Raw genomic sequence first — 12,986 nt, forward strand, 5'->3', positions numbered from 1 at the left:
CAATGTTTGTTGACCAAAGCAACTAAAGTCTCCCCTGCTATCCTAAGACAAGCGAGTCTGATAGCATGCGGAGACCGTCACGATTATCCATTTATATTGCTTTCAAGGCACCAAGGCTTTTGCTGATGCACCTGATGTCTTTTGTGCTCTTTCCTTTGATAGGTTTTGCTGATTGAGCAGATCGTCAGTCAGGAGGAAATTCAGCTCGATCGAAATTAGTGTCTTATCTTTACTTCCTTTTTATCTCCAATGAAAGATAACTAAAGAGGGGCAACTGTCATACTCTAATTTCATCCAAGAATAATTATTTGTCAACATGCGGATTTTTTTCCGGTCACATTGAGCTGCTTAAAGCCAAATTAAGATGCTTAACACTCATCGTCGTGTAATCCGTAAAGTTTCGTGATGTTTTGGAAAGAAATAAGCAAAAAAACTCAAAATAGGGGGTGAACTGATCAATTAAGGGGGTGTTATTCAGTCCTGGGCCCATCTGGACCCATCAGGAACCTTCTTGAGGAAGCAACATGCTCGCCTAGGCGAGCATGTTGCTTCTGGTTGAAGCTACCAGCTCACTTGGGCGAGCTAGGCGACAACCTCCGCCCCCATTTTTCCTATAAAATGGCATCTGAGGCTGAGGGGAAGGGGTTCAACACCTTGGGCAATCAGATTTCACTTAAAATTAGTGAGGAGAAGAAGAAAGAAGGAGAAAATCAAGGCCGAGGCACTTTCGTAACGCTTCCGTGACGTTTCTGTGATCAAATCTGTGAACGTTCTTCGCCGTTCTTCATCGTTCATCGATCTTTGACTGGTTAGTTTTTGATTTCGAAGCTTTGAATTCATTCTTGCTTTGTATGTTTTCATCTTCATCTCATCTACTTTCAGTATTCTTTTTCTTCATTTTAAGCGAGTTTCGACCAATCGTTTAAGACGTAATCCTGCTTAATCAATGTTAAAATGAGTTTCAACCGACCGTTTGTGTTGTAATCTCGTTTAATTGCCTTTAAAATAAAATTCAATCGATTGTTTATGTTGTAACCTCGGTTAATCATCAAAAAGGCAAGTTTCAACCGGACTACTTTGAAGGTCCTCCTTAAATGAGTTGAGAATATAACCAAGTGAAACTAAGGCTAAAATAAACTCACAAATCAAGATTTTGCCCGCAAAAAGGCCATTTGAATTCGTTTCAAGGTTCAATGCCTTAATGGTCCCCTTTTTACTTTTATCGGTTAAAACCAACCGTTTAAAAGTCTAAAATCAACACCCCGCATAACTTTCTCACTTTCCAAAGAACTACGTAGGTCTAAGTTCCTCATCGCAATTGAGGTTACGTAGGAGCAAAAGCTCCGCTTTTGTCGACCCCAAAAAGATAAAGCATAAAAAAGGGAAAATAGAAAAATATTAAAAGTCATGATTTTGCACATTTGATTAAAGGTTGCCGTCCCTTGTGACGGACATGTGGGGTGCTAATACCTTCCTCGTGCATAAAAACAACTCCCGAACCTTTTATTCTTAAAGTTCGTAGACCCGTTTTTTGGTTTTTCCGACGTTTTCCTCGAATAAATGTTGGTGGCGACTCCACGCGTTTTCCTTCCTTGGAAGACGCACCCACCAGCCTCGCATCGCCCTCCCGCCGAAGGGTAGGTTACGACAATGGGGAGCATCCATGTTGTTAGTGAAGAAGAAAGATGTGACCATGAGGTTGTGTGTAGACTACCGCCAGTTGAATAAGGTGACAATTAAGAATAAGTATCCTTTGCCTAGAATAGATGACCTTATGGACCAGCTAGTAGGAGCTAGTGTGCTTAGCAAAATAGATCTCAGGTCAAGTTACCATCATATTCGAGTAAAGTCTAAGGATATTCCCAAGGCTGCTTTTAGGACCCGTTACGGTCACTACGAGCATCTAATCATGCCCTTCGGTGTGACTAATGCTCTTGGTGTGTTTATGTTAGTTTCCTAGAACATGTGATATCTCAAGGTAGTTGTAAATCCCTTTAAGATAGAAGTTGTCCTTGAGTGGGAGAGTCTTAAGTATGTTTTTGAGATTAGGAGTTTTTTGGGTTTAGCGAGATATTACTGAAGATTCATAGAAGGTTTCTCCAAGCTAGCCTTACCTTTGACCAAGCTGACTTTTTAAGGGTCAAGCTTTTGTGTAGGATGCCCAGTGTGAGCATAGTTTCCAAACCCTTAAGGAGAAGTTGACGACCGCGCATGTGTTTGTTTTGCATAACCCAAGAGAACCCTTTGAGGTGTATTGTGATGCATCAAATATGGGTTTAGGAGGAGTGTTGATGCAGAATGGCCATGTAGTGTCCTATGCTTCTAGATAACTCAAAACTCATGAGAAGAATTATCCCACCCATGATTTGGAGTTAGCTGTTGTAGTTTTTACCCTTAAGATGTGGAGGCATTACCTGTGTCGCAACCTACCCTTCGGCGGGAGGGCGACGCGAGACTCGCGGGATGCGTGTTCCACGAAAGGAATACGCGCGGAGTCGCCACCAACGTTTATTTGAGGAAAACGTCGGAAAAACCGGAAAAGACGCGATCTACGAACTTTTTAGTGAAAGGTTCGGGAGTTGTATTTACGCACGGGGAAGGTATTAGCCCCCCACACGCCCGTCTCAAGGGACGGCAGCCTTTAATCGAATGTGCAAACATGACTTTGATTTTTATGTTCCCTTTTATGTTCTTATATCCTTTATACCCTTTTTATATTTTTTTCCTTTTTGTGGTCGACAAGGGTGTTTCCCTTTGCTCCTACGTATTCCTCAATTGCGATGAGGAAATCAGACCTACGTAGTTCTTTCTTATCAAGCGATTCTTTTTTACTTAAGTGGTGATCATTTTAAGGCATTGGACCTTAAAAATGATCCATTTTACTTAGTGAGAAATTGAAATGACAAACTTCAAAAGCCTATTTTTGTGGACGAGCTTGACTAGGCGAGTTGATTTTAGCCTTAGTTTCACTTTAGTTATTAATCAATTCGATTAAGAATGAGAAATCCCAAAGAGAAAACGTCCGATTGATTTTCCGCTTTATTTCACTAAAAAGATATTTTTTTGATTATTATATTATTTTTTTACCTCTTTTTGATTTCCAACGTGGTTACGGCATGACCGAACGGTCGGAATTGATTTTAACCGAAGTTAACGGATAATATAATTCAAACGTTCGGTGGAAATTTATTTTATTTTTAAGTTAAGCGAGAAATGACTTAAGCAAAATGGCTTAAGCATGTCAACAGGGGGTATAAAAAGTAAACAAAACGAGAAAAAATGCACGAAACACAATGTGGACCACTACGGGTACATAGAATGAATCGAAAAGCTTGGTTCGAGGTATTTACCCGTTGAAGATCGAAGAACGATGAAGAACGAATGAAGAACGTCGAAGAACGGTTGAAAGCTTTGCGAGATTCCTCACGGAAAACGTTACGGAAACGTTTCGGAAGCGCCTCGGCTTAGATTTTCTTCACGGAAACAATTTTTCCAAGCAAATTCGAAAGAGAGAGAAGTGCCTAAGGGGCCGGACCCCTTCCTTCTTGCCTTCCTCCCCTATTTATAGCAAAATAGGGGAGGTGGTTGCCGCCCAGCTCGCCCAGGCGAGCTCAGCTCGCCCAGGCGAGCAGGGTTGCTTCCTCCAGAAGCAACCGCCTTCTGGAGGAATATTCCAGAGGGCCCAAGTGGGCCTGGGTGCTATTTGCACCCCCATTTTTACTAAGTACACCCCCCTCTGCTGTTTTTTGGTGATTCTTTTTTCGTAAAGTTACGGAAACTTACGAATTTCGTAACGATACTTGTTTTCTTTCCGTAATGTTACGGAACCTTGCGGATTACATAATCATCCCCTTTTTGACTTACGGAATGTTACGGAACCTCACTTAATTATGCAACGATGCTTCCATTTGATTTCCGGTGTGTCACGGAAACTTACGGATTGTGCATCAATATTTTTTTGGTTTTTCGGCATGTCCTGGAATTTCACAAATTGCCTAATGATGGGTGTCAAGCACCTCACGAGGACCAAAGAATGGTCGCACGTCATCGAGCAAAGGTCCCCGGACGAAATTAGGGTATGACAGTTGCCCCTCTTTACTTGTCTTTTATTGGAGATAAAAGGAAAGTAAAGATAAGACACTAATTTCGTTCCTCTCGATTTGACGAGAGTCGCAGGTGACCATAAAATCTCCACATGCAAATGACTTGTTGTTCCCAAAATTCCACAAATTGCCTAATGATGGGTGCCAAGCACCTCACAAGGACCAAAGAATGGTCGCTTGTCATCAAGCAAAAGTCCCCGAAAATCAGTGTAGGACACTAATTTCGTTCCTCTCGGTTGACGAGAGTCGCGGGTGACCATGACTGGTCGCTCCTAGAATTTCACAAATTGCCTAATGATGGATGCCAAGCACCTCACAAGGACCAAAGAATGGTCGCATGTCATCAAGCAAAGGTCCCCGAAAATCAGTGTAGGACACTAATTTCGCTCCTCTCGGTTGACGAGAGTCGCGGGTGACCATGACTTGTCGCTCCTAGAATTTCACAAATTGCCTAATGATGGATGCCAAGCACCTCACAAGGACCAAAGAATGGTCACATGTCATCAAGCAAAGGTCCCCGAAAATCAGTGTATGACACTAATTTCGCTCCTCTCGGTTGACGAGAGTCGCGGACGACCATGAAATTTCCGCATGTAAAAGACTTGTCGTTCCCGGAGGAACAAAAGGTGCAGAAGACTATGTCAGCCTCTGCATGCTATCAAGCGTTCTGTCTTACAGATAGCAAAAGAATGTTTATACGGATAACCACTCGGGTATTTCCGCGTATCATCGGGCCCGCCGCCTCTGGATGATACAAGGGTGCAGAATGACCAAACTTGGTCTCTGCTTGTCATCGGGCCCGCCGCCTCTGGATGACAAAAGGGTGCGAATAACCGTAAGGTATCTCCGCGTATCATGGGTGCAGAATGACCAAACTTGGTCTCTGCTTGTCATCGGGCCCGCCGCCTCTGGATGACAAAAGGGTGCGAATAACCATAAGGTATCTCCGCGTATCATGGGTGCAGAATGACCAAACTTGGTCTCTGCTTGTCATCGGGCCCGCCGCCTCTGGATGACAAAAGGGTGCGGATAACCGTAAGGTATCTCCGCGTATCATGGGTGCAGAATGACCAAACTTGGTCTCTGCTTGTCATCGGGCCCGCCGCCTCTGGATGACAAAAGGGTGCGAATAACCGTAAGGTATCTCCGCGTATCATGGGTGCAGAATGACCAAACTTGGTCTCTGCTTGTCATCGGGCCCGCCGCCTCTGGATGACAAAAGGGTGCGAATAACCATAAGGTATCTCCGCGTATCATGGGTGCAGAATGACCAAACTTGGTCTCTGCTTGTCATCGGGCCCGCCGCCTCTGGATGACAAAAGGGTGCGAATAACCATAAGGTATCTCCGCGTATCATGGGTGCAGAATGACCAAACTTGGTCTCTGCTTGTCATCGGGCCCGCCGCCTCTGGATGACAAAAGGGTGCGAATAACCATAAGGTATCTCCGCGTATCATGGGTGCAGAATGACCAAACTTGGTCTCTGCTTGTCATCGGGCCCGCCGCCTCTGGATGACAAAAGGGTGCGAATAACCGTAAGGTATCTCCGCGTATCATGGGTGCAGAATGACCAAACTTGGTCTCTGCTTGTCATCGGGCCCGCCGCCTCTGGATGACAAAAGGGTGCGAATAACCGTAAGGTATCTCCGCGTATCATGGGTGCAGAATGACCAAACTTGGTCTCTGCTTGTCATCGGGCCCGCCGCCTCTGGATGACAAAAGGGTGCGAATAACCATAAGGTATCTCCGCGTATCATGGGTGCAGAATGACCAAACTTGGTCTCTGCTTGTCATCGGGCCCGCCGCCTCTGGATGACAAAAGGGTGCGAATAACCGTAAGGTATCTCCGCGTATCATGGGTGCAGAATGACCAAACTTGGTCTCTGCTTGTCATCGGGCCCGCCGCCTCTGGATGACAAAAGGGTGCGAATAACCGTAAGGTATCTCCGCGTATCATGGGTGCAGAATGACCAAACTTGGTCTCTGCTTGTCATCGGGCCCGCCGCCTCTGGATGACAAAAAGGGTGCGGATAACCGTAAGGTATCTCCGCGGGCTACCAGCTCTTGAGTCATGGCAACAAAAGGCGGTGTGGTCGACAAAAGCGAGGCTCTTGCTCCTACGTATCCTCCCATGAGGAATTCAGACCTACGTAGTTCTGGATAACTTGTGAGACTTGAAAAAGTCTCGGTGTTTTCTCCACTAAAACGCAAACATGCTTTAGCAAAGAGACAAATATTCCAACTGATTTAGAGCAGCATATGCTTTTTGAGTGAAAAACAATGCGTCTGCCGGGGAAGGAGAGTCTGCTGATGAAATCTCCCATAACCATAAATGAGATTTTGGATGTTAGCATTTCGTTTCTAAATGACCATTTAGAGGAAACACTGGGTTCGACAAAAATAGAAGAAATCCACTCAAAGTGTATCAATCTCGCACAGGTAAGTGTTTCATCCTAATTCCGAACCATAGATATGTCATGACTTGACTTTGCAAATTATTTCCTATCAAATCAAAGATTACATGCGTGATCATGGATCAAATAGGACTTCCCTTGGGAATGGGTTCTTTTGGTGGTTTCTTCTTTCGGCTTTTGTGTGTTTTTGGCTTTTGATCTTCCTGGCTTTTTCTTTTTCTGTTTTTTTTTGTTTAGTGCGGGGCGAGAAAAAAAAGGGGTCGCTAGCGCACGGGATTTTGGTTGGTAATTAAAGGGAGAAGACCATTTTAGGTCGTGGTTTCCTTTCCTTCTTTTTTGTTCATTTGGTGACAATTCTGTATTGTTCAGATATTGTCCGGTCCAAAGACCTCTCTGCACATTTCTTCTGTTTTCTTTCGATCCTTGATCAGGAGCTTTCTTTCCTTCTTTTCTCTTTTTTCTTTCTCCCATTCTTTGATTGGGAATTTTCTTTCTTTTCTTTTTGCTTTCTCCCACTCTTTGATTGGGGAATTTTCCTTCTTTTCTTTTTGCTTTCTCTTTGATTGGAAATTTTCCTTCTTTTCCTTTTTTGCTTCTGAGGGTAAGGATTATAGTGAGTCATGATTTTGGCTCAAGGTTTGTAGAATGGCTAGACATGATACATGTCGGGGTTTGGTTTGGCTCAAGGATAAAAGGGGTGCCCCACATTATTTCCATGACACAAATGCAAAAATGATGATTTGGAAACTTTATGCAAAACTGGTCATGCATGCACCTATGCGGACACTCAAGTGTCAAATTTTTATGGTCATGTGATGCTAGGGCTCAGGATTTATTTCCTCTATTTTAAATCAACCCAATGTTTCCAAAATATGTTCTTTTATCAATTTGTGCATTCATTCGAGTCCATTTCGGGCGTCCGGGAAAATCTTCACAGCATTCACCCTTCAGGTGTAGACACATTTTCCAAAAATTGGTTATGATCAGCGAATTTTTCTTCAAAGAAAAGTTGGAAGTCATCTCTTTTCAAAAGCATGTTGGTTTTTCAGCTAGACAACTTATTTCTCTTTTTTTTCTCCCTTTTTTTTTTCATTTGTTCATTTCTTTTTCTCGTTTGTTTTTTGTTTTTTTCCCCCTTTTTTTTCATGAAGTATTTTGCTACCTAAACATGTGTATATTTTTGTGAGGTATTTTTGCTATATACATGCATATCCAAGGTATCTTTCTACCTAAACATACATATATATTTTGTGAAGTATTTTTTGTTTACATACATGCATATCTAAGGTATCTTTCTACCTAAACATACATATATATATTTTGTGAAGTGTTTTTTGTTTACATACATGCATATCTAAGGTATCTTTCTACCTAAACATACATATATATATTTTGTGAAGTGTTTTTTGTTTACATACATGCATATCTAAGGTATTTTTCACTACCTAAACATACATATATATGTTTTGTAAGGTATGACTACCTTCCGAGCTTGCGCTTGTTTTATTTAAATTCCCAGGATCATGAGCAACTAGGTGCGTCCTACTATAAAAAGTGATCAAATAGCAGGCAGAAATTTAAAAGGTACTAGGTTGCCTCTTAGTAGCGCTTCTTTAACGTCTTGAGCTGGACGCCTTATGACTTGTCGGTCACTGACCTAGTACTTTGCTTACCTTTGGCTTTGGACTTGGTCGCCTGCTGGTCGGCCATGTGTCGTAGGCAACGCTCTAACCTTTTTGCGGATGAGCTGAGGTGAACTCTAGAGGTGGTGGCGGTGTGTCTATTGCCCGCTACCGGCCATCCCAATGTTGCTGTGGTGTTTCGCCCTGCGCCTGCCTGGGGGCGCAGTACTTCTTGATGAAAGCTCGATTAGTAGGGGGCCTGATGCCCTTGCTGGAGGTGACAGGTACTCCGTAGAACTGACAGAGACCCGTAATTAGAGCTTGACAACTCCAAGACCCTATTGGACTTCTTCGGGTTCACTGGGTGTCTTGCAGGCGCGATCCCTGCAAACAATTGATGAAATCAGAAATTAGTTGAGCGATGTGCATACTTACCTATGATGACATAACTTTGCCGGGGGGGTACGAGCACCCTGTAGGACTGATAGAGGCCCGTAACCAGAGCTGGAAACCCCAGGGCCCTGTTGGACTTCTTCAGGTTCACTGGGTGTCTTTGTGGGTGCGATCCCTGCAAACAAATAAATGGTATCAGAAATCAGTTGAACCATATGCATACTTACCCATGTCGGGACGACACAGACCAACTGATACTTTTGCAGGGGGAGATTGGCATTGCGGTCGCTGGGCAGAATGTTGCTAAGTAGCAATGTCATCTATATCTGTGTAAGAGTGGTCATGTTAGTGCGCATGATCCGCACTCGTCTTTTTGCAGCGGCACGGGTGAAATCTTGCCCCGGTATGCATAGTAGCTGTGTGATAGCCTCCCTCTCTGGTTGTGCTCGCACAGTTGGCCCTCCTCCAATATCAGGGGGGGGCCCAGGAACCGTTAAAAGGAAACTACTGGTCCCTTAACCGGGAGTGCAAGTCTCGGTTAAGCATTTAAGGATAGAGGACCTTAAATTATCTTAAGGTGTGGATATGGAGCCCACTGAAAGTGAGGACGCGTAGCTCTCTAAAGGCGAGGGCGTGTAGCCTTCTGAAGGTGAGGACGTGCAGTCCTCTGAAGGCGAGGACGTGTAGTCCTCTGGAGGTGAGGGCGTGCAGCCCTCTGATGGTGAGGACGTGTAGTCCTCTCAAGGCGAGGGTGTGTAGCCCTCTGAAAGTGAGGACGTGTGGTCCTCTAAAGGTGAGGGCGTGTAGCCCTACGAAGGTGAGGACATGCAGTTCTCTGATGACGAGGGCGTGTAGCCCTCTGAAGGTAAGGACATGCAGTCCTCTGAAGGTGAGGACATGCAGTCCTCTGATGGCGAGGGCGTGTAGCCCTCTGAAGGTGAGGATGTGTAGCCCTCTGATGGTGAGGACGTGTAGTCCTCTCAAGGCGAGGACGTGTAGTCCCCTCAACGATGAGGGTAACTAGTACCCAAGGTGAGGGCGTGTAGCCCTCTCAAGGCGAGGACATGTAGTCCTCTAGAGGCGAGGGCGTGCAGCCCTTTGATGGTGAGGACGTGTAGTCCTCTCAAGGCGAGGACGTGTAGTCCTCTCAACGGTGAGGGTAACTAGTACCCAAGGTGAGGGCGTGTAGCCCTCTCAAGGCGAGGACATGTAGTCCTCTGGAGGCGAGGACGTGTAGTCCCCTCAACGGTGAGGGTAACTAGTACCCAAGGTGAGGGCGTGTAGCCCTCTCAAGGCGAGGACATGTAGTCCTCTAGAGGTGAGGGCGTGCAGCCCTCTGATGGTGAGGACGTGTAGTCCTCTCAACGGTGAGGGTAACCAGTACCCAAGGTGAGGGCGTGTAGCCCTCTCAAGGCGAGGACAGGTAGTCCTCTGGAGGTGAGGGCGTGCAGCCCTCTGATGGCGAGGACATGAAGTCCTCTGATGGCGAGGACATGTAACCCTCTGAAGGTGTGGACATGTAGTCCTCTCAAGGCGAGGACATGTAGTCCTCTCAACGGTGAGGGTAACTAGTACCCAAGGTGAGGGCGTGTAGCCCTCTCAAGGCGAGGACGTGTAGTCCTCCGAAGGTGAGGGCGTGCAGCCCTCTGATGGCGAGGACGTGTAGTCCTCTCACTGGTGAGGGTAACTAGTACCCAAGGTGAGGGCGTGTAGCCCTCTCAAGGCGAGGACAGGTAGTCCTCTGGAGGTGAGGGCGTGCAGCCCTCTGATGGCGAGGACATGAAGTCCTCTGATGGCGAGGACATGTAACCCTCTGAAGGTGAGGACATGTAGTCCTCTCAAGGCGAGGACGTGTAGTCCTCTCAACGGTGAGGGTAACTAGTACCCAAGGTGAGGGCGTGTAGCCCTCTCAAGGCGAGGACGTGTAGTCCTCTGAAGGTGAGGGCGTGCAGCCCTCAACGGTGAGGGTAACTAGTACCCAAGGTGAGGGCGTGTAGCCCTCTCAAGGCGAGGACATGTAGTCCTCTAGAGGTGAGGGCGTGCAGCCCTCTGATGGTGAGGGTAACTAGTACCCAAGGTGAGGACGTGTAGCCCTCTCAAGGCGAGGACATGTAGTCCTCTGGAGGTGAGGGCGTGCAGCCCTCTGATGGTGAGGACATGTAGTCCTCTCAAGGCGAGGACATGTAGTCCTCTGGAGGCGAGGACGTGTAGTCCCCTCAACGGTGAGGGTAACTAGTACCCAAGGTGAGGGCGTGTAGCCCTCTCAAGGCGAGGACATGTAGTCCTCTAGAGGTGAGGGCGTGCAGCCCTCTGATGGTGAGGACGTGTAGTCCTGTCAACGGTGAGGGTAACTAGTACCCAAGGTGAGGGCGTGTAGCCCTCTCAAGGCGAGGACAGGTAGTCCTCTGGAGGTGAGGGCGTGCAGCCCTCTGATGGCGAGGACATGAAGTCCTCTGATGGCGAGGACATGTAACCCTCTGAAGGTGAGGACATGTAGTCCTCTCAAGGCGAGGACATGTAGTCCTCTAGAGGTGAGGGCGTGCAGCCCTCTGATGGTGAGGACGTGTAGTCCTCTCAACGGTGAGGGTAACTAGTACCCAAGGTGAGGGCGTGTAGCCCTCTCAAGGCGAGGACAGGTAGTCCTCTGGAGGTGAGGGCGTGCAGCCCTCTCAAGGCGAGGACATGTAGTCCTCTAGAGGTGAGGGCGTGCAGCCCTCTGATGGTGAGGACGTGTAGTCCTCTCAACGGTGAGGGTAACCAGTACCCAAGGTGAGGGCGTGTAGCCCTCTCAAGGCGAGGACAGGTAGTCCTCTGGAGGTGAGGGCGTGCAGCCCTCTGATGGCGAGGACATGAAGTCCTCTGATGGCGAGGACATGTAACCCTCTGAAGGTGAGGACATGTAGTCCTCTCAAGGCGTGGACGTGTAGTCCTCTCAACGGTGAGGGTAACTAGTACCCAAGGTGAGGGCGTGTAGCCCTCTCAAGGCGAGGACGTGTAGTCCTCCGAAGGTGAGGGCGTGCAGCCCTCTGATGGCGAGGACGTGTAGTCCTCTCACTGGTGAGGGTAACTAGTACCCAAGGTGAGGGCGTGTAGCCTTCTCAAGGCGAGGACATGTAGTCCTCTAGAGGTGAGGGCGTGTAGCCCTCTGATGGTGAGGACGTGTAGTCCTCTCAAGGCGAGGACGTGTAGTCCTCTCAACGGTGAGGGTAACTAGTACCCAAGGTGAGGGCGTGTAGCCCTCTCAAGGCGAGGACATGTAGTCCTCTAGAGGTGAGGGCGTGCAGCCCTCTGATGGTGAGGACGTGTAGTCCCCTCAACGGTGAGGGTAACTAGTACCCAAGGTGAGGGCGTGTAGCCCTCTCAAGGCGAGGACAGGTAGTCCTCTGGAGGTGAGGGCGTGCAGCCCTCTGATGGCGAGGACATGAAGTCCTCTGATGGCGAGGACATGTAACCCTCTGAAGGTGTGGACATGTAGTCCTCTCAAGGCGAGGACATGTAGTCCTCTCAACGGTGAGGGTAACTAGTACCCAAGGTGAGGGCGTGTAGCCCTCTCAAGGCGAGGACATGTAGTCCTCTGGAGGCGAGGACGTGTAGTCCCCTCAACGGTGAGGGTAACTAGTACCCAAGGTGAGGGCGTGTAGCCCTCTCAAGGCGAGGACATGTAGTCCTCTAGAGGTGAGGGCGTGCAGCCGTCTGATGGTGAGGACGTGTAGTCCTGTCAACGGTGAGGGTAACTAGTACCCAAGGTGAGGGCGTGTAGCCCTCTCAAGGCGAGGACAGGTAGTCCTCTGGAGGTGAGGGCGTGCAGCCCTCTGATGGCGAGGACATGTACCTCTAAGTGAGGGTAGTCCTCTGATGGCGAGGACATGGTAACCCTCTGAAGGGTGAGGGACAGTGTAGTCCCTCTCAAGGCGAGGACATGTAGTCCTCTAGAGGTGAGGGCGTGCAGCCCTCTGATGGTGAGGACGTGTAGTCCTCTCAACGGTGAGGGTAACTAGTACCCAAGGTGAGGGCGTGTAGCCCTCTCAAGGCGAGGACAGGTAGTCCTCTGGAGGTGAGGGCGTGCAGCCCTCTCAAGGCGAGGACATGTAGTCCTCTAGAGGGTGAGGGCGTGCAGCCCTCTGATGGTGAGGACGTGTAGTCCTCTCAACGGTGAGGGTAACCAGTACCCAAGGTGAGGGCGTGTAGCCCTCTCAAGGCGAGGACAGGTAGTCCTCTGGAGGTGAGGGCGTGCAGCCCTCTGATGGCGAGGACATGAAGTCCTCTGATGGCGAGGACATGTAACCCTCTGAAGGTGAGGACATGTAGTCCTCTCAAGGCGAGGACGTGTAGTCCTCTCAACGGTGAGGGTAACTAGTACCCAAGGTGAGGGCGTGTAGCCCTCTCAAGGCGAGGACGTGTAGTCCTCCGAAGGTGAGGGCGTGCAGCCCTCTGATGGCGAGGACGTGTAGTCC

The 12,986-nt window shown here is 48.1% G+C and overlaps 1 protein-coding gene across 1 annotated transcript in view; it reads left to right on the forward strand.

Moving 5' to 3' along the window:
* Positions 1-1,693: 1,693 nt before the first annotated feature.
* The window catches only part of LOC114389796, a 23,649-nt gene continuing 12,356 nt past the window's right edge, over positions 1,694-12,986 (forward strand). The window contains exon 1 of the mRNA XM_028350525.1: positions 1,694-1,937. Within this exon, the coding sequence (XP_028206326.1) occupies positions 1,694-1,937 (244 nt within the window). The remainder of the gene's footprint in view (positions 1,938-12,986) is intronic.

Source organism: Glycine soja, chromosome 16 (genome assembly GCF_004193775.1).
Source record: "Glycine soja cultivar W05 chromosome 16, ASM419377v2, whole genome shotgun sequence".
NCBI lineage: Eukaryota > Viridiplantae > Streptophyta > Magnoliopsida > Fabales > Fabaceae > Glycine > Glycine soja.